Source organism: Oncorhynchus nerka, linkage group LG4 (genome assembly GCF_034236695.1).
Source record: "Oncorhynchus nerka isolate Pitt River linkage group LG4, Oner_Uvic_2.0, whole genome shotgun sequence".
In the NCBI taxonomy this organism is placed as follows: domain Eukaryota; kingdom Metazoa; phylum Chordata; class Actinopteri; order Salmoniformes; family Salmonidae; genus Oncorhynchus; species Oncorhynchus nerka.
In genome coordinates this window covers 25325264-25353229 of record NC_088399.1, presented here as the reverse complement: position 1 = coordinate 25353229, position 27966 = coordinate 25325264, and the positions used below count along the sequence as shown (strand labels likewise).

At 46.6% G+C, this 27966-nt stretch overlaps 2 protein-coding genes across 2 annotated transcripts; both read right to left on the bottom strand.

The window, feature by feature from the left end:
• Positions 1–1227: 1227 nt before the first annotated feature.
• LOC115119068 (centrin-3-like) lies at positions 1228–9452 on the bottom strand. The gene is made up of 5 exons (XM_029647804.1): positions 9308–9452; positions 2742–2877; positions 2511–2625; positions 1991–2182; positions 1228–1862 (listed from the first exon to the last, which is right to left on the bottom strand). The coding sequence occupies exons 1-5, from the start codon at positions 9325–9327 to the stop codon at positions 1819–1821; spliced, it is 507 nt and encodes a 168-aa protein (XP_029503664.1). The 5' UTR covers positions 9328–9452; the 3' UTR covers positions 1228–1818.
• A 12046-nt stretch (positions 9453–21498) lies between these two features.
• LOC115119069 (arrestin domain-containing protein 3-like) lies at positions 21499–27737 on the bottom strand. The gene is made up of 8 exons (XM_029647805.2): positions 27200–27737; positions 24294–24375; positions 23921–24068; positions 23711–23813; positions 23357–23613; positions 23007–23151; positions 22746–22900; positions 21499–22639 (listed from the first exon to the last, which is right to left on the bottom strand). The coding sequence occupies exons 1-8, from the start codon at positions 27477–27479 to the stop codon at positions 22568–22570; spliced, it is 1242 nt and encodes a 413-aa protein (XP_029503665.1). The 5' UTR covers positions 27480–27737; the 3' UTR covers positions 21499–22567.
• Positions 27738–27966: the final 229 nt, after the last annotated feature.

The following is a 27966-nucleotide window of genomic DNA, read 5'->3' as shown; positions in this document are numbered from 1 at the left end:
CACAGCGTCACATACTGCCAGATAGACCAGCCTGTTGCATCAGTGTGAAGTCTGCACCTGGATCAACAGCAGACTGTCACATACTGCCAGATAGACCAGCCTGTTGCATCAGTGTGAAGTCTGCACCTGGATCAACAGCAGACCGTCACATACTGCCAGATAGACCAGCCTGTTGCATCAGTGTGAAGTCTGCACCTGGATGAACAGCAGACCGTCACATACTGCCAGATAGACCAGCCTGTTGCATCAGTGTGAAGTCTGCACCTGGATCAACAGCAGACCGTCACATACTGCCAGATAGACCAGCCTGTTGCATCAGTGTGAAGTCTGCACCTGGATCAACAGCAGACAGTCACATACTGCCAGATAGACCAGCCTGTTGCATCAGTGTGAAGTCTGCACCGGGATCAACAGCAGACCGTCACATACTGCCAGATAGACCAGCCTCAACAGCAGACCGCCTGTTGCATCATACTGCCAGATAGACCAGCCTGTTGCATCAGTGTGAAGTCTGCACCTGGATCAACAGCAGACCGTCACATACTGCCAGATAGACCAGCACATACTGCCAGATAGACCAGCCTGTTGCATCAGTGTGAAGTCTGCACCTGGATCAACAGCAGACCGTCACATACTGCCAGATAGACCAGCCTGTTGCATCATAAGTCTGCCAGAGACCGACCATACTGCCAGATGTTGCATCAGTGTGAAGTCTGCACCTGGATCAACAGCAGACCGTCACATACTGCCAGATAGACCAGCCTGTTGCATCAGTGTGAAGTCTGCACCTGGATCAACAGCAGACCAGCCTGTTGCATCATACTGCCAGATCAACAGCAGACCGTCACATACTGCCAGATAGACCAGCCTGTTGCATCAGTGTGAAGTCTGCACCTGGATCAACAGCAGACCGTCACATACTGCCAGATAGACCAGCCTGTTGCATCAGTGTGAAGTCTGCACCTGGATCAACAGCAGACCGTCACATACTGCCAGATAGACCAGCACATACTGCCAGATAGACCAGCCTGTTGCATCAGTGTGAAGTCTGCACCTGGATCAACAGCAGACCGTCACATACTGCCAGATAGACCAGCCTGTTGCATCAGTGTGAAGTCTGCACCTGGATCAACAGCAGACCGTCACATACTGCCAGATAGACCAGCCTGTTGCATCAGTGTGAAGTCTGCACCCATTTTGTCAAGAGATTACAGACCATAACAGAGGTTAAGAGCAGACGTCAGTCAAATTTGGTTTATTATGTCAAATAAATAACACAAAGAAACAAGGTAATAATCAAATAAAATGTTCTATTAAACTACAAAATGTGGGAGTGTATAACCTGTTTGTATTTGCTGTTTAAACCACCATCCAGAAATACTATTGAAAACTGAAGTTTACCTGGAATGTTTCAGAGAGATGACCTGTAATATAACCTCTACAGTTTTCTGTAGGGAACAAACATAAATCACAGCAAGCAAATCTTCTTTTTGGGGGGGATACCATTTGCATTTGAAAGATCCGTACTAAAAATAAAATAACATACACTATCTATAGTTGTAGTTGGATCAGACTTATAAAAAAAAGACAAGAACCAAAGCAGTGCTACTGGGCCAGACGATGAGTCCAAATAGACTACAGTGGCTTCCTTACCTCCTCTCCTTCACCTGGCCAGATATTTTAAGTCAGTTTAGATGAAGGAAAGGAGACAAGGTAACCTCTCCAGAAGTTCCTCAGTGACCTGGGGGACCCATCCATCCCACAGTGAATATACAGCCTCAGCCTCCTAGCCAAGCCCCCAAAGCAGCTGCTCACTAATCAGGAGTCTCCAGTCATTATGGAAACAAACTCCCCCTGGTTTACTGGGAGAAAGAGAGAGAAAACTTTGTTTTGAACATCACTTTTACATTTGAAATGGATGGTTATTAAGCTGAATGTGTGTGAGTGTGTGTGCGCATGTATGCCGTGTCTGCTCCCTGTGTGTACTCACTCTCTCCGTCTCCGTCTGTATCAAACTCATCGATCATGCTGCGCAGCTCCTCATCTGTGATGCTCTCTCCAAGCTCTCTGGCCACACGTCTCAGGTTCCTCATGCTGATCCTCCCTGAGTCGTCATCATCAAACAGCTTAAAGGCCTTCAGGATCTCCTCCTTAGGGTCCCGCTGTAGCATACGGTCTGTCACTGAGACAAATAACATGGATAAACACAGAGGGTTACATTCAGTGAATCGAGTTGATATGATCCCTTACAGTACAGAGAAGCATGTCTGCTCTACATATCATATTTTGTCCAATCAGAGATCATTCAGGGTCTCTACCTCTTCCATGTGGGTACAGTAGACAGGGAAGAGGTAAGGGGGGATTATGAGGGGGAATACAGGAGGAGTAGAAAGTGTGCAGCATTGATAAAGGCACACACCAACAAAGGGAATGTACACTAATATCAGGCATGGAACTATTCCAATAGTGTGTAATTATACAACATGAAATTAAACACAGCAGGAACTTACCGACTTCATTAAAGTCATCAAAAGTTATTTTGCCATTGCCTTCTCTGTTGTAATCTTTTAGTATCTTCAGCACATCCACTTTCTTCACCTCAAAACCCAGAGCTCTCATTGCCACCTTTGGGTGAGAGAGAGGAAGAGAGTTAAGAATGATACTTTTCCTGTCATATTAGACAGCAGACGGACACCAGAATACTAGTACATTTATAAGGTAACTTGTAGGTAGACGTTTACCTTGAGTTCATGGTAATCTATCTCTTTGTCTTTGTCTGTGTCAAACAGCTCAAACGCCTCTTTGATTTCAAGCTTTTGCTCCTCAGTCAACTCTCTCCTCTTCTTCCGCTTGGTTTTATCCACTGCCAGCTCAGTCCTGAACATCAGTGTCAGGTGTTGTGTCAAAACAAAGAAATAGCATAGATTGACTATAGACACGATGAGTTAGTCGATGAATCACTTAGTCACATGTACATATTACCTCAATTATCTGGACTAGCCGGTGCCCCCGCACATTGACTCTGTATCGGTACCCCCTATACAGTATATAGCCTCCACATTGACTCTGTATCGGTACCCCCTATACAGTATATAGCCTCCACATTGACTCTGTATCGGTACCCCCTATACAGTATATAGCCTCCACATTGACTCTGTATCGGTACCCCCTATACAGTATATAGCCTCCACATTGACTCTGTATCGGTACCCCCTATACAGTATATAGCCTCCACATTGACTCTGTATCGGTACCCCCTATACAGTATATAGCCTCCACATTGACTCTGTATCGGTACCCCTATACAGTATATAGCCTCCACATTGACTCTGTATCGGTACCCCCTATACAGTATATAGCCTCCACATTGACTCTGTATCGGTACCCCCTATACAGTATATAGCCTCCACATTGACTCTGTATCGGTACCCCCTATACAGTATATAGCCTCCACATTGACTCTGTATCGGTACCCCCTATACAGTATATAGCCTCCACATTGACTCTGTATCGGTACCCCTATACAGTATATAGCCTCCACATTGACTCTGTATCGGTACCCCTATACAGTATATAGCCTCCACATTGACTCTGTATCGGTACCCCCTATACAGTATATAGCCTCCACATTGACTCTGTATCGGTACCCCTATACAGTATATAGCCTCCACATTGACTCTGTATCGGTACCCCTATACAGTATATAGCCTCCACATTGACTCTGTATCGGTACCCCCTATACAGTATATAGCCTCCACATTGACTCTGTATCGGTACCCCTATACAGTATATAGCCTCCACATTGACTCTGTATCGGTACCCCTATACAGTATATAGCCTCCACATTGACTCTGTATCGGTACCCCTATACAGTATATAGCCTCCACATTGACTCTGTATCGGTACCCCCTATACAGTATATAGCCTCCACATTGACTCTGTATCGGTACCCCTATACAGTATATAGCCTCCACATTGACTCTGTATCGGTACCCCCTATACAGTATATAGCCTCCACATTGACTCTGTATCGGTACCCCCTATACAGTATATAGCCTCCACATTGACTCTGTATCGGTACCCCCTATACAGTATATAGCCTCCACATTGACTCTGTATCGGTACCCCCTATACAGTATATAGCCTCCACATTGACTCTGTATCGGTACCCCTATACAGTATATAGCCTCCACATTGACTCTGTATCGGTACCCCCTATACAGTATATAGCCTCCACATTGACTCTGTATCGGTACCCCTATACAGTATATAGCCTCCACATTGACTCTGTATCGGTTCCCCTATACAGTATATAGCCTCCACATTGACTCTGTATCGGTACCCCCTATACAGTATATAGCCTCCACATTGACTCTGTATCGGTACCCCCTATACAGTATATAGCCTCCACATTGACTCTGTATCGGTACCCCCTATACAGTATATAGCCTCCACATTGACTCTGTATCGGTACCCCTATACAGTATATAGCCTCCACATTGACTCTGTATCGGTACCCCTCTATACAGTATATAGCCTCCACATTGACTCTGTATCGGTACCCCTATACAGTATATAGCCTCCACATTGACTCTGTATCGGTACCCCTATACAGTATATAGCCTCCACATTGACTCTGTATCGGTACCCCTATACAGTATATAGCCTCCACATTGACTCTGTATCGGTACCCCCTATACAGTATATAGCCTCCACATTGACTCTGTATCGGTACCCCCTATACAGTATATAGCCTCCACATTGACTCTGTATCGGTACCCCTATACAGTATATAGCCCATTGACTCTGTACAGTATATAGCCTCCACATTGACTCTGTATCGGTACCCCCTATACAGTATATAGCCTCCACATTGACTCTGTATCGGTACCCCTATACAGTATATAGCCTCCACATTGACTCTGTATCGGTACCCCCTATACAGTATATAGCCTCCACATTGACTCTGTATCGGTACCCCCTATACAGTATATAGCCTCCACATTGACTCTGTATCGGTACCCCCTATACAGTATATAGCCTCCACATTGACTCTGTATCGGTACCCCCTATACAGTATATAGCCTCCACATTGACTCTGTATCGGTACCCCCTATACAGTATATAGCCTCCACATTGACTCTGTATCGGTACCCCTATACAGTATATAGCCTCCACATTGACTCTGTATCGGTTCCCCTATACAGTATATAGCCTCCACATTGACTCTGTATCGGTACCCCCTATACAGTATATAGCCTCCACATTGACTCTGTATCGGTACCCCCTATACAGTATATAGCCTCCACATTGACTCTGTATCGGTACCCCTATACAGTATATAGCCTCCACATTGACTCTGTATCGGTACCCCTATACAGTATATAGCCTCCACATTGACTCTGTATCGGTTCCCATTGACTATACAGTATATAGCCTCCACATTGACTCTGTATCGGTACCCCTATACAGTATATAGCCTCCACATTGACTCTGTATCGGTACCCCCTATACAGTATATAGCCTCCACATTGACTCTGTATAGCTCCACGGACTACCCCTATACAGTATATAGCCTCCACATTGACTCTGTATCGGTACCCCCTATACAGTATATAGCCTCCACATTGACTCTGTATCGGTACCCCCCTACAGTATATAGCCTCCACATTGACTCTGTATCGGTACCCCTATACAGTATATAGCCTCCACATTGACTCTGTATCGGTACCCCCTATACAGTATATAGCCTCCACATTGACTCTGTATCGGTACCCCTATACAGTATATAGCCTCCACATTGACTCTGTATCGGTACCCCCTATACAGTATATAGCCTCCACATTGACTCTGTATCGGTACCCCTATACAGTATATAGCCTCCACATTGACTCTGTATCGGTACCCCCTATACAGTATATAGCCTCCACATTGACTCTGTATCGGTACCCCCTATACAGTATATAGCCTCCACATTGACTCTGTATCGGTACCCCCTATACAGTATATAGCCTCCACATTGACTCTGTATCGGTACCCCCTATACAGTATATAGCCTCCACATTGACTCTGTATCGGTACCCCCTATACAGTATATAGCCTCCACATTGACTCTGTATCGGTACCCCCTATACAGTATATAGCCTCCACATTGACTCTGTATCGGTACCCCTATACAGTATATAGCCTCCACATTGACTCTGTATCGGTACCCCCTATACAGTATATAGCCTCCACATTGACTCTGTATCGGTACCCCTATACAGTATATAGCCTCCACATTGACTCTGTATCGGTACCCCTATACAGTATATAGCCTCCACATTGACTCTGTATCGGTACCCCCTATACAGTATATAGCCTCCACATTGACTCTGTATCGGTACCCCTATACAGTATATAGCCTCCACATTGACTCTGTATCGGTACCCCTATACAGTATATAGCCTCCACATTGACTCTGTATCGGTACCCCCTATACAGTATATAGCCTCCACATTGACTCTGTATCGGTACCCCCTATACAGTATATAGCCTCCACATTGACTCTGTATCGGTACCCCTATACAGTATATAGCCTCCACATTGACTCTGTATCGGTACCCCCTATACAGTATATAGCCTCCACATTGACTCTGTATCGGTACCCCCTATACAGTATATAGCCTCCACATTGACTCTGTATCGGTACCCCCTATACAGTATATAGCCTCCACATTGACTCTGTATCGGTTCCCCTATACAGTATATAGCCTCCACATTGACTCTGTATCGGTACCCCTATACAGTATATAGCCTCCACATTGACTCTGTATCGGTACCCCCTATACAGTATATAGCCTCCACATTGACTCTGTATCGGTACCCCTATACAGTATATAGCCTCCACATTGACTCTGTATCGGTACCCCCTATACAGTATATAGCCTCCACATTGACTCTGTATCGGTACCCCCTATACAGTATATAGCCTCCACATTGACTCTGTATCGGTAGCCCCCTGTATCGGTACCCCTATACAGTATATAGCCTCCACATTGACTCTGTATCGGTACCCCCTATACAGTATATAGCCTCCACATTGACTCTGTATCGGTACCCCCTACAGTATATAGCCTCCACATTGACTCTGTATCGGTACCCCTATACAGTATATAGCCTCCACATTGACTCTGTATCGGTACCCCTATACAGTATATAGCCTCCACATTGACTCTGTATCGGTACCCCTATACAGTATATAGCCTCCACATTGACTCTGTATCGGTTCCCCCTATACAGTATATAGCCTCCACATTGACTCTGTATCGGTACCCCCTATACAGTATATAGCCTCCACATTGACTCTGTATCGGTACCCCTATACAGTATATAGCCTCCACATTGACTCTGTATCGGTACCCCCTATACAGTATATAGCCTCCACATTGACTCTGTATCGGTACCCCTATACAGTATATAGCCTCCACATTGACTCTGTATCGGTACCCCCTATACAGTATATAGCCTCCACATTGACTCTGTATCGGTACCCCTATACAGTATATAGCCTCCACATTGACTCTGTATCGGTTCCCCTATACAGTATATAGCCTCCACATTGACTCTGTATCGGTACCCCCTATACAGTATATAGCCTCCACATTGACTCTGTATCGGTACCCCCTATACAGTATATAGCCTCCACATTGACTCTGTATCGGTACCCCTATACAGTATATAGCCTCCACATTGACTCTGTATCGGCCCCCTATACAGTATATAGCCTCCACATTGACTCTGTATCGGTACCCCTATACAGTATATAGCCTCCACATTGACTCTGTATCGGTACCCCCTATACAGTATATAGCCTCCACATTGACTCTGTATAGCCTCCACATTGACTCTGTATCTATACCCCTATACAGTATATAGCCTCCACATTGACTCTGTATCGGTACCCCTATACAGTATATAGCCTCCACATTGACTCTGTATCGGTACCCCTATACAGTATATAGCCTCCACATTGACTCTGTATCGGTACCCCCTATACAGTATATAGCCTCCACATTGACTCTGTATCGGTACCCCCTATACAGTATATAGCCTCCACATTGACTCTGTATCGGTACCCCTATACAGTATATAGCCTCCACATTGACTCTGTATCGGTTCCCCTATACAGTATATAGCCTCCACATTGACTCTGTATCGGTACCCCTATACAGTATATAGCCTCCACATTGACTCTGTATCGGTACCCCCTATACAGTATATAGCCTCCACATTGACTCTGTATCGGTACCCCCTATACAGTATATAGCCTCCACATTGACTCTGTATCGGTACCCCCTATACAGTATATAGCCTCCACATTGACTCTGTATCGGTACCCCCTATACAGTATATAGCCTCCACATTGACTCTGTATCGGTACCCCCTATACAGTATATAGCCTCCACATTGACTCTGTATCGGTTCCCCCTATACAGTATATAGCCTCCACATTGACTCTGTATCGGTACCCCTATACAGTATATAGCCTCCACATTGACTCTGTATCGGTACCCCCTATACAGTATATAGCCTCCACATTGACTCTGTATCGGTACCCCTATACAGTATATAGCCTCCACATTGACTCTGTATCGGTACCCCCTATACAGTATATAGCCTCCACATTGACTCTGTATCGGTTCCCCCTATACAGTATATAGCCTCCACATTGACTCTGTATCGGTACCCCCTATACAGTATATAGCCTCCACATTGACTCTGTATCGGTACCCCCTATACAGTATATAGCCTCCACATTGACTCTGTATCGGTACCCCCTATACAGTATATAGCCTCCACATTGTTATTTTACTGCTGCTGTTTAATTATTACAACAACAACAAATACTTAAAACTATAAGATTTCTTAAAGCATTGTTGGTTCAGGGTTTGTAAGTAAACATTTCACTGTAGGTCTACAACTGTTGTATTCGGCGCATGTGACAAATAAAATGAGATTTGTGTAAATACTTAATTGCAACTACAGACACATATTACACTGCCAGGTGCTAAGGTTGACCAACACAGTTGGTTACTAGCTAACAATAGCTAGCTAACTATCAAAAATAAAAATATCTTGAGTTGTAAACCTAACGTAGCCGGGGTGAAAGAAGACTGTGTCAAATATAATGCTAGCTAGATATGCTCACTAACTCGCAACCATTGGCAACAAGGAATCTAGCTGGTTGGTGCTAGTTTGTTTCACAGTTCTTGCTAGGTAGTAATCTAATCGTTTAAATACTGTGCTCGAATAATAAACAAAATACCTTAAAGACAGACTCATCATTCAAGTTGTGCTATGTAGACCTAAAATGTCAAGATAATCCGACAAAAACGTGAACCGGTAACAGGCAAAACCCAGCTTCCAAAATCACAACAAACCATCTTGTAGCAAATCCGTTAGTCCGCGCCTGTTTCGTTGATTCCCATTGGTTGCTACATCATTGTTCCGCTTCAAAGTCACTTTTGATTCGACAAATGAAATATCGCGGTGCTGCACATTTTCCTCCCGAAAAGACGTCCCGAAGTGCTTGTTACACTCTCTGCCCAGTAGAGGGTGATGCATGTCCATATTGACAAGAGGCAGAGACCAGTGATGGAAAATACTCATGCATGAGATCTGTTTCACAGTCTTTAGACCCAAGTGAAGCAGGAGGACTGGTAGACCTACACGTGAGCTATCTTGTGCCTGTTACTGGTTGTTCACGTTTGCGATGACAAGACAACAGATGACGCCTCGGGTAGCGTAGTGGTTAGAGTGTTAGGCCAGTAACCTGAAAGGTTGCTGGATTGAATCCCGAGTTGACAAGGTAAAAATATGTCAATCTGCCCCTGAACAAGGCAGTTGACCCGCTGTTCCATTAGGCAGTCATTGTAAATACGAATGTGTTCTTAACTGACTTGCCTAGTTAAATAAAGGTATATATATATATATATATATATATATATCCTTTCTATGTGAAATCAGTTAATCAGGATCAGTATACAAACTTGATCTTCATTAGCAAAAATCTGGATATTTGATTATAGCTATGGAAGACACCCCTTGCTCATTGCCTGAGAACTTACATTTTTTTGTTTGAAATATAATCAAATGTTGATAACAACAGAGCCATATATTTAGAATATATCAAAATATATCACTCTGGATAACTGTAAATAGTAGTAGTAGTGGTAGTGGTAGTAGTAGTAGTAGACCTCTCCATCACGGGTTTGTAAGTAAGCATTTCACTTACAACTCCTACAGTGTCACCCTCCCAGAGTACAAAGAACCTTGGTGTGACTCTGAACAACACCTGTCGTTCTCTGCCAACATCAAAGCAGTGACCCACTGCTGCAGGTTCATGCTCTACAACATCCTTAGCGTACACCCTTACCTGACACAGGAAGCGGCGCAGGTCCTAATCCAGGCTCTTGTCTTCTCCCGTCTGGACTACTGCAACTCGTTATTGGCTGGGTTCCCCTCTTTTGCCATCAAACCCCTGCAACTTATGCAGAACGCTGCAGCCCGCCTGGTTTTCAACCTTCCCAAGTTCTCTCATGTCACACCGCTCCTCCACACACTCCACTGGCTTCCAGTTGAAGCTCGCATCCACTACTACAAAACCATGGTGCTTACCTATGGAACAGCAAGATGAACCGCCCCTCCCTACCTTCAGGCTATGCTAAAACCCTACACTCCAACCCGAGCACTCTGTTCTGTCACCTCGGGTCTCTTGGACCTCCCACCCCTACAAGGAAGCCTGCTCCCACTCAGCCCAGTCCAAGCTCGTCTCTGTCCTGGCACCCCAATGGTGGACCCAGCTTCCCCCTGAAGCTAAGACATCAGAGTCCCTGCCCATCATCCGAAAACATCTGAAACCCTACCACTTCAAACATTATCTTACATAATCTTCCTCCTCACCTCGACCCCCCCCTTCTAGATCTGACTACTGATGGCTACGTTATTGAGGAAAATGTTCTTTCTGTGCCTGTGATATGTGGTTGTCCCACCTAGCTATCTCAAGATGAATGTACTAACTGTAAGTCACTCTGGATAAGAGTGTCTGCTAAATGACTCAAATGTCAAATATAAAATGCAGTAGTAGTAGTTGTAGTCATAGTAATAGTAGTCATAGTAGTAGTAGAGGCCATTATTAGTAATTATGTAACAATCGTAGTAGACTACTAGGCCATATCAGGAAAGTGTAGCTTTTGTTTCACTTTTATCTCAGTGTTAAATCTCAATTGAGCTACACGGGTCTTTCCACCAATTCGGTTCGATTTCACAAAATTTTTACATTCTTTCATAAAGAGTACATGTTCCACATTTTCCCATCTCAAGAGTTAAACAAATAAAATACTTCTATAGTAATTACCTTAAGTGCCAAATAAAGTAACAGGGTTGACCGTAACAGGGTTGATAATTTCATCTTAAATTAGCCATATATCTCCATATGACAGGGAGAATGGAAGCTTTTTGTGTGCAACATAGAGGGGAAATTGAATGCAAGCTTCACCAAAAAAATTACATTAGTAAAACATTTCTAGCCTGTCTATCTACTTTATGTGTTGTGCTTGACCCGCTCAGTTTTCCACCACAAAACTCCAGAAAATGGCCAAAAATAGTAGAACCAGCCCATCTGCTTTTACACTATCAAATCAAATCAAATGTATTTATATAGCCCTTCGTACATCAGCTGATATCTCAAAGTGCTGTACAGAAACCCAGCCTAAAACCCCAAACAGCAAGCAATGCAGGTGTAGATACACGATGGCTAAGAAAAACTCCCTAGAAAGGCCAAAACCTAGGAAGAAACCTAGAGAGGAACCAGGCTATGAGGGGTGGCCAGTCCTCTTCTGGCTGTGCCGGGTGGAGATTATAACAGAACATGGCCAAGATGTTCAAATGTTCATAGATGACCAGCATGGTCAAATAATAATAATCACAGTGGTTGTCGAGGGTGCACCAAGTCAGCACCTCAGGAGTAAATGTCAGTTGGCTTTTCATAGCCGATCATTAAGAGTATCTCTACCACTGTCTCTAGAGAGTTGAAAACAGCAGGTCTGGCACAGGTAGCACGTCCGGTGAACAGGCCAGGATTCCATAGCCACAGGCAGAATAGTTGAAACTGGAGCAGCAGCACGGCCAGGTGGACTGGGGACAGCAAGGAGTCATCATGCCAGGTAGTCCTGAGGCATGGTCCTAGGGCTCAGGTCCTCTGAGAGAAAGAGAGAAAGAGAGAATTAGAGACAGCATACTTAAATTCACACAGGACATCAGGCTAAGACAGGAGAAGGGGTCAGGAGACACTGTGGCTCCATCCGATGATACCCCCGGACAGGGCCAAACAGGAAGGATATAACCCCACCCACTTTGCCAAAGCACAGCCCCCACACCACTAGAGGGATATCTTCAACCACCAACTGACCATCCTGAGACAAGGCCGATTATAGCCCACAAAGATCTCCGCCACGGCACAACCCAAGGGGGGGGGCGCCAACCCAGACAGGAAGATCACGTCAGTGACTCAACCCACTCAAGTGACACACCCCTCCTAGGGACGGCATGAAAGACCACCAGTAAGCCAGTGACTCAGCCCCTGTAACTGACTCAGCCACTATGACTATTACTTGTTCAATGTTTCTTTAAAAATAAACAATTCTAAAAAAGGAATAGTTTCACCATATTAAAATGAGAGTTGAGTTCACATAACAGGATTGACTTTAAAATGAGGGGCAGGTTTTTTTAAACTTTAAAATGAATCACTAATCACATTAAATAAATAATCATCTTTAGAAATGACTATCAAAGCAACTCAATAGCTAGGGCTTTATAATGATGGTAAAAACTTGGAGAAATGTTGGGGTTAGTTTCAACTGTTCTGCCTTACTATTATTCGACCATGCTGGTAATTTATGAACATTTGAACATCTTGGCCATGTTCTGTTATAATCTCCACTCGGCACAGCCAGAAGAGGACTGGCCACCCCACATATGCTCTCTCTAATTCTCTCTTTCTTTCTCTCTCTCGGAGGACCTGAGCCCTAGGACCGTGCCCCAGGACTACCTGACATGATGACTCCTTGCTGTCCCCAGTCCACCTGACTGTGCTGCTGCTCCAGTTTTAACTGTTCTGCCTTATTATTATTTGACCATGCTGGTCATTTATGAACATTTGAACATCTTGGCCATGTTCTGTTATAATCTCTACCCGGCACAGCCAGAAGAGGACTGGCCACCCCACATAGCCTGGTTCCTCTCTAGGTTTCTTCCTAGGTTTTGGCCTTTCTAGGGAGTTTTTCCTAGCCACCGTGCTTTTACACCTGCATTGCTTGCTGTTTGGGGTTTTAGGCTGCGTTTCTGTACAGCACTTTGAGATATCAGCTGATGTACGAAGGGCTATATAAATAAATTTGATTTGATTTGATTTGGTTAAGTGGGCTAAAATCTTCCTGGAAGTGACAGATGGTGCAAGGAAATGTCAAAACGTCTTTATTCATATTAAATACCTGATTTACTGAATTCTCCATGTGGTCTATATTAAAGGGCACTTCATTGAATATAACAGGCTTCTCACACCCTGATCTGTTTCACCTGTCTTTGTGATTGTCTCCACCCCCGTCCAGGTCTGGGTCTTACCTTCATACCTGATAGTACGAACTGGCCATGACTGACCCAGCAGACCCGGGCCAGCTGCTCAATGCCATCTCCTCCCAAAGAGCCTCCATTGGTAGGCACGAGAAATTGCTTTGTGTTGGACATGCTGCTGGAGCAATTCCCCCCTCCCCCTCAAAGGTGCGGACTCCGGCCGCAAAACCTGAACCTATAAGGGAGGGTCTGGGTGGGCATCTACCTGCGTTGGCGGCTCAGGTGCGGGACGCAGACCCCGCTCCACCACTGGCTCACCCCACTTTGGTGGCACCTCTGGTGCGGGGACCCTCGTCGCCGACCCCGGACTGGGCACCCTCGCTGCGGGCCCCGGACTGGAGGCCGTCTCCGGAGGCTCCGGACTGGAGACCGTCTCTGGAGGCTCTGGACTAGAGACCGTCTCTGGAGGCTCCGGACTGGAGACCGTCTCTGGAGGCTCTGGACTGGAGACCGTCTTTGGAGGCTCTGGACTGGAGACCGTCTTTGGAGGCTCCGGACCGTCGTTGTAGGCTTCGTGCCATGGATCATCACTGGAGGCTTCGTGCCAAGGATCATCACTGGAGGCTTCTTGCCATGGATCATCACTGGAGGCTTCGCGCCATGGATCATCACTGGAGGCTTCGCGCCATGGATCATCATTGGAGGCTTCGTGCCATGGATCATTACTGGAGGCTTCTTACCATGGATCATCACTGGAGGCTTCTTGCCATGGATCATCATTAGAGGCTTCGTGCCATGGATCATTACTGGAGGCTTCTTGCCATGGATCATCACTGGAGGCTTCGTGCAAAGGATCATCACTGGAGGCTTTGTGCCATGGATCATCACTGGAGAGGAGAGACACACAGGGGGCCTGGCTCTGGGAGCAGGCACAGGACTCACCAGGCTGGGGAGACATACAGAAGGCTTAGTTCTTGGCAGAGTCACCGGATACACTGGGCTGTGGAGGCGCACTGGCTGTCTCGAGCGCAGAGCTGGCACAACCCGTTCTGGCTGGATGCCCACTTCCACCCGGCAAATGCGGGACGCTGGCACAGAGCACACCAGCCTGTGAATGCTCACTCGAGACACCGTGCGCATCACCCCATAGCACGGTGCCTGACCAGTCACATGCTCGCCAATGTTAGCACGGGGAGTTGGCCCAGGTCTGAATCCTGACTCTGCCACACTCCCCGTGTGCCCCCTACCTTAAGAATTGGGGGGCTGCCTCTCGTGCCTGCTTCGCTGGTTAGCCTCCTCATATCGCTGTCGCTCAGCTTTAGCTCCTTACAGTTCCTCTTTCGGACGGCGATATTCCAGCCTGCCGCCAGGGTCCTTTCCCGTCCAGGATTTCCTCCCAAGTCCATGAATCCTGAACACGCTGCTCCTCCTTACCACGCTGCTTGGTCCCTTGGTGGTGGGAAGTTCTGTCACGGCCGTTGAATGAAGAGGACCAAGGTGCAGTGTGGTGAGCGTACATATTATTTTTATTAGAAAAGAATCCGAACAAAATAATAAATACTACAAAACAAACCGTGAAGCTAAAGGCTATTACCATAAACAAAGTCAACTTCCCACAAAGACAGGTGGGAAAAGGGCTACCTAAGTATGGTTCTCAATCCGAAACAACGATAGACAGCTGTCCCTGATTGAGAACCCTACCCGGCCAAAACATAGAAATACAAATAATAGAACATGGAATACCCACACCAAATCACACCCTGACCAAACCAAATAGAGACACAAGAAGGATCTCTAAGGTCAGGGAGTGATACCACCGCCCCTCAGTAACTCGGTGGTTAGCAGCGCCGCCCTCCGGCCACTCCACCTTCCCGGGAGCCCTTTCATGGAGAGCCGAGTACCTCTCGGCTGTTTTTAGCTCAGTGTGCCCTCATCTTCGAGCTTCAGCCCTCCTTCTTCCCCTCAGATCGCTCCAAGATAGCCTATCTCATCAAGCTGATGTTTGGGAGGGCTCTCACCTTGGCTACTGCCGTATGGGAACAACAGCCGGCCATGTGATGGTGTCTGGAGGGGTTCATGGGAAAGGTGAGGAAGGTTTTTGATGCCCCGTTCTCCGGGAGACATGGTGCCCGGTAGCTAATCCAGCTCCGGCAGGACGCCCACAGAGTGGCCGACTATGCGGTAGATTTCCGCACGTTGGCAGCGGAGAGTGCGTGGAAACAGGAAGCACTGTTTGACATGTTCCTGCACGGCGTCTTGGAGGAGGTTAAGGATGAGTTTGCTGTTCAGGAGTTATCCACGGATCTTGACTCCCTCATCGCTTTGACCATCTGCATCGATGGGCGATTGCGGGATGGAGAGGAAATTTGATTTCGCTCGCACGTCCAGGGATTCCACCTCACCTCTGAGTCATCCCCAAAGTCTCCGGCAGTTCCGTTGCCGAGATCACTCGAGTTTTCCCGACATTCCTCGACAGTCACCGAAGATGGCCGAGGCACTATTTCCCAAGCCTATGCAACTAGACAGAGCTGGGCTGTCACCAGTGGAACGGCAACACAGGATCAACACAAGGAGCTGTCTGTATTGTGGGAGTTATGGTCATTTTGTGTCCTCTTGCCTGGTAAAAGACCAGGCTCACCGGAAGGAGTGAGTGCTTTGGTGGGCCATATGGGAAACTTTTCTGCTTCCCTTACTCACACCACTTATCATGCCATTCTGCTTTGGGGAAACCAGTCCAAATCTCATTGACTCTGGGGCCGATGAGTGCATTTTGGACGCCACACTGTCTTCCGAGCTGAACATCCCCACTCAGCCCCTCTCCATTCCCATGGATGTTAGAGTGCTGGACAGGCGCTCTATAGGTTGGGTCACCCATAACACCACTCCCATCAACCTACGTGTGTCAGGGAATCACAGCGATACCATTAAATTCCTGCTCATCATGTCTCCCCAGATTCCTGTGGTTTTGGGATTCTCCTGGCTCCAGCGACACAATCCCCACTTCAACTGATCTACAGGTGCTATCATGGGCTGGAGTCCATTCTGCCATGCCCATTGTCTGAAGTTGGCGCATCCTGCCCCGGGACGTCTTCCTGGAGGCTCGGAAGTTTCTCCAGACCTCTCCGCCATTCCTGCGGAGTACCACTTCCCCTCCGCCGCACCGCTCCTATGACTACGGGATTGACCTTCTTCCTAGCACCAGGGATACCAGGGACATCTGTACTCTTCGTCGGGACTACAGTCCAAGGCTATGGAGACCTACACTGGGGACTCCCTAGCTACAGGATTTATCCATCCCGCTGGCGCAGGTTGCTTCTTTGTGGAGAAAAAGGACAAGATCCTGCACCCCTGCATTGACTATCGTATCGGGGACTCAATGACATTACTGTGAAGAACCGTTATCCGCTACCACTCATTTCCTCTGCCTTTGAGCTGCTCCAGGGGGCCACTGTTTTCCAAGCTGGATCTACGAAACGCCTACCACCTGGTGCGGATACGAGAGTGGGATGAGTGGAAGACCTCCTTCAACACAGCCAGAGGCCTCTGCAAATATCTGGTCATGCCCTTTGGGATTACCAACACCCCTGCCGTGTTCCAGGCTCTGGTGAATGATGTTCTCCAGGACACGCTGTACCGGTTCGTCTGCATCTACATTGATGACATCCTTGTCTTCTCCCGCTCCCCCCAAGAACACATGCTCCACGTCCGACAGGTTCTCCAGCGCCTTCTGGAGAGCCAGTTGTTTGTTAAGGCGGAAAAGTGCGAGTTCCATCACTCCACCATTCCCTTTTTGGGCTACATCATCTCTGCTGGGAGTGTCCAGATGGATCCCGAGAAGGTAAGAGCGGTGGTAGATTGGCCTCAGCCTACGTCCAGGGTGCAGCTGCAACACTTCCTGGGATTTGCCAAATTTTATCGCCGCATTATCTGGGGTTACAGCACCCTGGCCTCCCCCCTGTCTGCACTCACCTCTACCAAGGTTCCTTTCAGGTGGTCATCTGCCGCTGACCGGGCGTTCTGGGACCTTAAACACTGCTTCACCACTGCTCCTATACTGGTTCATCCTGACGCTTCCCATCAGTTTGTGGTGGAGGCCAATGCTTCGGATGTCGGAGTGGGGGCTGCCCTGTCCCAACGTTCTGCCCTGGACCTCAAACTTCGTTCCTGCGCCTTCTTCTCTCAACGCCACTGAGAGGAATTACGATGTGGGGAATCGGGCGCTTCTCGCAGTGAAGATGGCTTTGGAGGAATGAAGGCACTGGCTATAAGGGGCGGAACATCCATTCATTGAGTGGACCAACTACAAAAAACTGGATAATCTCCGCACCGCCAAGCGCCTCAACTCCAGGCAAGTGAGATGGCCCCCCGGTTCAACTTTTCCCACTCCCACCATCTGGGATCCAAGAACGTCAAGCCACATGCCCTGTCTCGCCGCTATAACCCCACGGTTACCACCCCGGAGCCCGAAGACCATCCTTCCCATCTTGTTCCTGGCGACAGCATTCGGCTGGGGTATAGGGAAACAGGTCCGGGAGGCACAGCAGTCCCAGCCAAACCCTGGGGGATAACCGGATGTTTGTGCCTGACGCTGTTCCCGCTCCGCAGTCCTGGAGTGGGCCCATTCCTCCCATTCTTCCTTGCCTTTCACCCGGGCTCTCGTCGGACCCTGGACTTCGTGCGACAACGCTTTTGCTGGCCTACTATAGTTCCAAATGTTGCCACGTTTCTCGCCGCCTGCACAGTCTATGAACAGAACAAGACTCCTCCTCCTGTCCCTCACCGTCCCTGGTCCCATATATCCCTGGATTTCGTCATGGGTCTCCTCCCGTCTGAGGGCAACACTGCCATTCTGACTGTGGTCGAACGTTTTTTCAAAGCCGCCCACTTCATTTCCCTCCCCAAACTACCCTCAGCCAAGAAGACGGCCTAGCTTATGGTGCAGCACGTCGTCCGGATCCACAAACTCCCGGTGGTCATGGTCTCTGACCGGGGTCCACAGTTCTCGTGCCGGTTCTGGAAGGCGTTCTACGCGCTCAATGGGTCGTCACCCAGCTCATTGGGTCGCCACCCCCAGTCCAACGGCCAGTCAGAGCGAACCAACCAGGACTTAGAGACGGCTCTTCACTGCCTAGTCTCCACCAAACCTACCACCTGGAGTCAGCAACCGGTATGGGTTGAGTACGCTCGCAAAAGCCTTTCTTGCTCTGCCACGGGTCTCTCCCTTCGAGTGTTCCTTGGGATATCAGCCTCCCCTCATTGCCGATCTCCACCGCTGGCACCCCGGTCAACCAGGTATGCGCCCAGGTAGGACACCAGGTGGCGCCCCTGGGGGGGGGGGGGGGGACTGTCACACCCTGATCTGTTTCACCTATCGTTGTGATTGTCTCCACCCCCTCCAGGTGTCGCCCCACCTGTACCTTTGTCCCACCTTTGGATTATTGACCTCTGCCTACCCTGACCCTGAGCCTGCCTGCCGTCTGGTACCGTTGCCCCACCTCTGGTTTACTGACCCCTGCCTGCATTGACCTGTCCATTGCCTGCCCCTGTTGGATTATTAAACCATTGTGAATTCAACGTTGTCTGCATCTGGGTTTTACCTTCATACCCGATAAGGCTTTTAAAACCCAATATTGGTGCACAAATTTTACATAAAATGTCAAAGGGATGCAAAAGGCACTCATTTCGTGGAATGACCCTACATTCAAACCACTCACGCAATAACTCTCTCTCTTTATCTGAATGTATCTGAGTTCTTGTCTCTCTGTGAGATTCCATGTTCTATTATTGACCTTATTAACTGTAAAAAATATTGTTGCCGTGTCTGCAACAGGCTCTAACTTCAGCTAACCTTGATGAAAATTATTATAGGAGGAATTGCAAAACTGCTCTTAGATCAGTGTCTAGACTTCCTATTCATTTATCAGGTTAGTTTTTGGGGGGATGATTTAGAAATGAATTGGGTGCGTGCTTCTGTGGGATTGTTATATAATCTGCTGTCCAATGTGGCATGTTGTTATCTGATAACAATCCAATTAAATTATGTCTCTCTCTCCTATGCCCTCAGACAAGTACTGGCTGTGCCCAGAGTATTTTTTCACTGCCCTGGGTCACCACACACACCACACACAAACTCGCACACTCACAGCCTGGGTCATGTGGTAACATGAGGGGCGGTTGGGGGGCATGTGTGCTACAGTGAGAGGCATATAGCCCCAAACATGTTCTCCCCTGAGAACATATTCCAGGACTTCAAATATCTGTGTTAGGACATACAAACACAAACACTTAAACAACACACACACACACAAACATGTACTAGGTTGACTTTCTGACTGCATCTCTCCAGCCAGTCCAAACCGGTTTGTGTTTATCTATGGCACAGTAGCTGCTCCTGTAGAGCATCAGCCAAAACTGTACTCAAGTGGCCTTTCATCGTGTGTGTGTGTGTGTGTGTATTTCCTGACACATACTGTATATTGGTGTGTCTGTTCTGAAAACACATCTGAAACACAACAAGTTTCAAGTTTCATTAGTTGTATTTACGGGATACCCATGGTATACACAGTCCAACCAAATGCTTACTTTCAGGTTAATTCTCGACAATGCAACAACAATAAGAAATAATAAAATATACAAATGTGAACATAAAGTAAATGGCTCAGTAGAATAAATAATATAATTTTGCATAAGTATAATACAGGAAGGCACAATTTATAGACCAATATTTACACATGTCTTGGGGAACGGGGGATTGGGGGGCAAGTGTTTACATTGTGCAGTGTTTGGCAATTATAATAAGAGTCTGGTAGTAGCAGTTGGGATGTGTGTGTGTGTGTGTGTGTGTGACTGACATGAGAACAGACCCCAGGGGGGAAACACCGCCTTTTTCCTGTTGCAGAGATATCCGACTTCCTGACCCACTAATTCTCAAAATGTCCACAACTACTATACCATGGCTGCCCAACCCTCTTCCTGGAGATCTACTGTCCTGTAGGTTTTCAGTCCAACCCTAATTTAGCGTATCTGATTCAGCTAGTTAAGGACTTGTTGAGCAGCTAATAAGTAGAATCAGGTGTGTTAAATTACAGTTGGACTAAAAACTCAAAGGACAGTAGATCTCCAGGAAGAGGGTTGGGCAGCCTTGTACTACCCTGTAGAACAGGGCGTCAAACTCATTCCACACAGGATTTTGTTTTTTTCCTTTCAATGAAGACCTAGACAACCAGGCGAGGGGAGTTCCTTGCTAATTAGTGACCTTAATTCATCAATCAAGTACAAGGGTGAAGCGAAAACCCGCAGACACTGGAGTGAGCTTAAAACGTGCTAATGCGAATGAAAAATAAGAGTGCTCTCTCTCTCGCTGTGTCAGGGTGGTGACTAAGATATGACAAAGTTCTAGCAAAGAATGGGACAGGCCTTGCTCAGATAGACACATAGGGAAAGGCCCTAGCGTGTCTAGGGGTTGGAAACGGTTCACAAGCTCACGTTTCAAAGATCTTTGTCTCTCTATCTGCAGTGCCCATTACAGTATTAGCATAGAATACTATATCATGACATCTGAATTTGTCCACACAACTGTGTCCAATGTCCAGACCACAGAGATTAACTAAGTCGGGGGGGGCAGAGAGCATGTTGGAGGATACAATGCTCTCTTGTCCTGTCTGGTTATCCAGCATTGGAATGGAAAAAGGGAGCTAGAGAGGGAGAGGGGAGAAAATAGAATCTACAAAAGGCAGAAGGAACAGGCAGCTCTCTCCAAACCCTGCTGTAGTGTACAATGTGATAGCGGGCCCAGTAACTCCAAACCCTCCTATTCACCAATAACCCTGCTATTGAAAGAGGGACCCATAACCCTGCTTTTAATCCACTGAACTAATTCTTACACAGTTCACAGTTTCTACAAAAAGGCTTCTTTATTTCAAACAAAGGAAGATCATGATAGCATTCAGATCAGTAATGGCTATAATGGCATCACTTACACAAACAGAAAAACGACAAATACAAAAATATATTGCACTTTGTTTGGAGGTGAAGATCAACTTTGAAGGACAATTGACCTGTAAACATTTCAAATGTATTTTTTTTTCTTATTTTATTTTACATCTGGCTGTTTCTTTGCCTCTTATGTAAATACAGAGCTTCTTTCTGTGTCATATCTCCACATACTACAATCAAACAAGTGCTTAGTAGGGTACTGTATCTATGGAGGGTTTAGTGAGGAAAGACACCTGAAAGACAGAAAGTGAGTGAGTGCTTCACAGATACACCAGTGTCTGAACACACACACTAGTCATTTCACCATGTACCACATTCCCCATTCAGGAAACCCAAGACACAATAACACCTCTAAAAACATTTCCTTTCATTTGTTTCTTAGTTACTTTGTTCTATGATCGGTCTGTGATCGGTGTTGTTTCTAGTTAAGTAGTAATGGTGGTGAGAAGACAACGGACATGTTCCAGCATATATGACAGTTGAGGAAGAAAAGCTATGGAAGTTAAGTAGAAAAACAGTGAGAGGCATGTGCAAAATTCACTCTGAGGCTGGAGGAGATCCTGACCACTGTTTCCAACAGTCCAACAGTGGATGATCTATTTTCTTCTTCTCCTCTCCTTTCTAGTCTTAGATGTGCCACGTAATGGTCATATGTACCAGAAGATTGGTCTAAGGACTATTCTTTCTGACCAGCAGAGAACCGTGATGCTGGTCAGACTGAGGCGTCTCCTGGCCTCTCCACAGAGTGTCTATCAGAGCTGACATCCCTGCATCTGTTGATCTATGTACCCGATAAAACTAAGGATGAGACGCAATGTTGGCTCCAGTAGGGGGTTATAGCGGCGGCCATGTTGGATCCATCTGTAGGTAACTGGCTCCAGTAGGGGGCTATAGCGGCGGCCATGTTGGATCCATCTGTAGGTGTAGATGCCTGTCTGCTCTGAGCAGGTCAGTGTTGTGCTCAGCGAGAGGGGCAGAGGTCGGGTCTACTGACCACCTGACCTCCACAGCCCGGCTCTGGGTTAGGGTCAACCTGAGGAACACAGGGGGAAGAGTAGGCTAGTTAGACCTACAATAATGTGTGTGTGTGTGTGTGTGGATGTGTGGTGCGTGGATGTGTGGTGTGTGTGTGTGTGTACCTCGGAGTAGAGCGGCGGGGGCTGGTATCTGAACTCTGTGATGTAAGCGCGCAGTGTTCCCTGGTCCTCTTCGTTGACCTCTGACCCCTCACAGCGCTCCAGACAGCCCCACCCCTGCTCCTCTGTCACCACCAAGTCACTATAGCTGGGGGGAGCTGTGAATACACACACAGCATAGGACTAACTTGGGAGAACACACAAACAGTACACACACAGTATACAAACACACAGTACACGCTCACACACAGGTGTATGTCGTACCCTCAGGTCTCTCTGGCCAGCTGATGCTACTACAGTAGCTGCTGATGCTGCTTGTTCGATTGGTGAATGCATGGAGGGGGATGGTCCCGATCACCAACGGCAACGATAGAGACAGGTTCAACCCCCCAGGGATGTCCACATACACCTGAGAGAGACAGAGGTAGATATTGTCTTATTGACAGCCCAAATGATGATATACCAGAAAGATAACCTTTACAGTGTATGACTGAATATCCTGCTAAACCGGTTCGATTTTGCGAGGCGATTTGACTGACAACACTTATTTACCATTCTACAATATTAATACATGGATTACCATATAAACTATACACCATATTATAATTCCTCACCACCAGTGAGTACTCCACTCTGATGAGTGGACAGTCCAGGATGGATGGGGACACTGGGGGTATGTGGAGGAGTTTTCCATCCCAGCTCTGGCTCTTCCCCTGGGGTAGGGTGTCCCCACGCAGGGCTGCCATCTGCTGCTGGAGCTGCCTGGCCTTGCCCTTGGCGAAGTAGGTCTGAGTCTGGCTCAGCGCTGCCTTGGGCACCACCACCCTGGACGAACAGTTCTCCACCTCTGCAAAGATCTGGATGGACTCACCTAGAAGAGGAGGAGAGGAAAGAGGAGAGGATGAGGCTGAGGATGTGAGGTGGGGGTGGTATGGGAGGGGGAATGAGACAGTGTGTGTGTTACTCACCTGGCGTGTATCCCTTCCTCTCTATCTTGGCGCTGAGTGAGATGGGTCCCGAGGCACAGAACCAACAACATAAGGTCTTGTCCTTAGTGCCAGCTTGAGGGGCCTATACACAGACATTTCACAAAAACTGTGAGCATGTGTGTATGTGAGATGTGTGTGTGTGTGTATGTGTGTGCATGTGTGTGTGTGTGTACACCCCACAATCCTCACCAGCAGCAGTGGTGTGTTGATATCGATGTGTTCAAACACAGTGAACTCTTTCTTGACTTTGAAAGGCAGCAGCCATGGTCTGTAGAGCTCTGCTCTCACCCAGTACCTCACACTGCCATGCTTCCCTTCAAACGACGTGGCCAGGGGCCTGAGAGAGGGGGAGTGGAGGGAAGAGGAGAAGAGAGGGGGAGAGGAGGGGAGAAGAGAGGGGGAGAGGAGAAGAAGAGGGGAAAGGTGTATAGGATTATACTTTTTACATTTCTATCTTTAGATAGGATTCCATATTTGGGGTTCAGATTTTATGTTATAGCTGTGTGTGTGTGTGTGTGTGTGTGTGTGTGTGTGTGTGTGTGTGTGTGTGTGTTACACATACATCTGTGGTAGCAGGAAGCTAAAGGCGAATTCGTGTAATCCTGTGTTGAGAACAGTGAGGGTCTCCTCTGTACTGTCCTCATCTGAAATACAGGAAAACAAGATTCCAAATACCATACCTGACACACACTAATCTACACACATAGCACAAGGTGAAACAATGAAATGGTGGGTGTGTGTCTTTCAAGTGCCTCATTCCAAGTCAACATCAAGATAATAAACCCAGTAGTAAATGCTGGACGACAACTAAGTGCACATTAAAAAATGTTTTTTATAACACACCACACAAATGCTTTATGACACGTAAAACCCAGTCATCGTATTTCATTTGAATATTACCCATTGTGTCAGGTCATAAACGCATCAAATACAACATTTCTTGTCATTTCCTCCATGAACACTTCAGATACTACAGAGCACAGCAGAGACCTGAAGACACACCCAGGCTGAGCAAACATGCATCCCCTTTCACTTCCTTTATCTACATGTTATTGTGTACGTTGATGTGTGAATCTCTGATCATCTATTTTCTGCCACCTCAGCAGTCTTGCATTTTCTCGTTTGCAGCTGAGAACATTGTGGAACATTGTGTATGTGCGCGTGTGTGTGTTTGTTTTTAAATCACACCGGCAGCGCGAGGAGAGCAGGAGCAGACTGGTATGAACCAGAATGAGCAGCGGATTTTCAGCCTGATACTCCAATGCATACATACTTAGCTTGCCATTGGAGGAAAGCTAACCTGGTCCCGCCCCTCCACCAAGCCCCTTTATGAATGGCCATGTGTTCTGTAATATGGGAGAATTGAGAGAGAGAGAGAGAGAGAGAGAGATGAACAGAGAGATAGGGAGGGTAGGAGAGAGAGAAAGAGAAAGAGATAGAAAGATTTAGGTATTGAGTGATACTCAGAGACCGAGAGGGAGGGAGTCCAACAGACAGACAGACAGACAGACACTACAGTCTAGATCTGTCTGTCTATTTGAGAGAAATAAAGAGGGACTCGAGAGTAGGTACATTCATGCATCTTTATTAAAAACCAACAACATATTTTATTTGACCAATTCTTCAATCAATCAACACACAAATACAATCAAGGTTATTACAGTGCAACAAAATAAGGAAAACATAAAATACTTACAGATCATGAACTAATAAACACTATGCTTGAGATGCTTGAGCAACAGTGGAGATCAAATCAGTGTAGGCTCTGGTCCTGGAGAGCTACAGGGTGTACCGGCTTTTGTTCCAGCCCAGCACTAACACACCTGGGTCACATACTCATGTTCCACTATTTAGAACACTGTTGGTTCAATCAGGTGAGTTAGTGCTGGAAATAAAAATCCTGCACCCCATGTAGCTTTCCTGAGGTAAACAGATGATCAGCACATACATGACATCATTTACCAGCCAGCTACATAAGGAACCCTACCCTACTGATTAACACTGTTTTCACAAAGGCTATTCTGAACTAAAGGGCACCGGTAGGTTACCTGAACTATTGGGCACCGGTAGGTTACCTGAACTATTGGGCACCGGTAGGTTACCTGAACTATAGGGCACCGGTAGGTTAAGTTGCCACCGATAGGTTACGTTGCCACCGATAGGTTACGTTGCTGAAAAGGCAACCAGTCTTCTGCTGAAGGTCTTGGTGTTGTCATATTGTGATGGATAAATGTTGAAGAAAATATGACTTCAGCTCTCACATTACCCTGGCAACAAGAGCCTGATTCGCCCATGCAAAAGTGCATAATAATATGAGATGGGACTTGTTTGTATTGCTGTGTTACGTCAACAGTCTATTTTTACTGCGCTGTATACTAACTATGGGGTTGTTTTTCTTTTAAACTGACAAATTAAAAGTGTATCTCTTGGTGTTGTCAAGCCCTGTAAAGATGCTAAATAAATCCTAAATGTTTCACTTTACATGTCCCATTAGACCAGCTATTATGAAAATTGTTATCAGCTGAAATTGAACCTCAGTAGCCTAGTAAGGTAATGGGCGCTACTGTAAACGCCCTCTTTGGTCAATGCAATGATACATCAACAGGTACTATTAAGAAATGTAACATATCAGTTACTTTATGAAAGATGTGGCATAGGCCTGCCTACGTGTTAGGCTAGTTGTGCAGTACATTAACGGAACTGTTACAGCAGCAAATTGAAGACAAAGTTGCATGCTTAAGAATTTTTACTTCCCCAGATGGAATGATGTCATCCTAGACACGTATGGCAGTTTAGACCTATCAGAGGCGAAAGGGGTGTGTCCCCCCCACGCGCCCCCTTCCCTCCGCCAGTTTGTGATCAGGTTTGAACCGCTTCTAACAAAGGGAGTAAACTTCAGGTTGTCATCAGCGAAACAACGTTATTGATAAAATTATAAAACAAAAGCAGTAATAAGCCTAAAAAAATACTCTAACTTTAACCGCTTTTAGTTAGATTAGCCCTCGCTCGTGTCAAATTTTGACAACATTGAAGTTTCTTAACTCGCTAAATAAAACGCAGAGAAGGCTTTACAAACTTCAATTAGAATAAAACACATGTGTCATAAGACATCAATTGAGCAAATATTTATGTCGGATCTGGCGTATTAAACAGCCTAAATTGGATGCAGAAAACCCATCCTTTGTCGCATCAGGACCACTATCCCACCTGACTAAGAACTGGAATTTGTTCCAAAGAATGTGTGATGTGTGTGTTACGCAGTTTATGTCAAATTTAACCCATCGTCAGTCATGTAACCTACAAATGGCGTAGGCTATAATTACCAGCAATGACAGAGCTCCATAACATAGCTGGAACCTGAAAATTCAGAACAACCGGAACTAGGCCTTTCCATATATACCAAATTTCAAGTTTGCCAGCACATCTCTGTGAGAATGAGTGCGTAATTATGATGTGGTTGTCCCTTACCTCTCTCCTCTCCTATTAACGTGTCGCTATGGTTTAAGTATTCCACCTCCTCGGTGTAATTCTGAGTGTAGGCAGTGTTGGCTCCGGCGTTCCGGGACTCTGTCCACCGCACCTTGGCTACGCCTCTGGCGGTTATGTTCAACGTTTTGACGCGAACCTCGCCGATGACTTCGATTATCACCCTCCCCGAGACCGAATCCCCGCCGGAGTAAACGGGGACGTTGTTGTCGTTCAGAAAGTCGAAGTAGACCGCTAAAGTTTTCACCTTGCCCAGCACCATGGTGTTAGAGAAATAGCGTCTATGAAAACTGAGAAATCATAAGGAACCCTCCGCCCACGGCCCCTCGCTTTTTGCTCAGGATAGAGGATGCGCCCTGCGGGCTGGGTTAGTGGTCCTCTCGCTGACGGTTCATATGGGTGTCAGAGGTTCAGGGTTACAGCAGCGGCTAAAAGCTGTCATCCTCCCAGTGCGTTCATTTCTATGGTCTCCTCCTCCACTTTATAGTATGAACAGCTGCTTCGTGTCTCAGCGCTCTTAAAGGAGCCTCGCCATAATAAACTTATTGGGATGTGCGTACAATTGCGCATTAGTTCATCCTTCCTCATGTTGCTGAGTTGAGTTCATATAGATAGGCTACAGATCTCGGATCAGCTTCTCAAATCCCAAATGCAAACCCGAAAAACATAACTGACCTTCGATCAGTGTTGGGGCAATTTCATTATTTTTGGAGAGGATAGGCCTACAGTTTCCACAACTGTTGCAATTT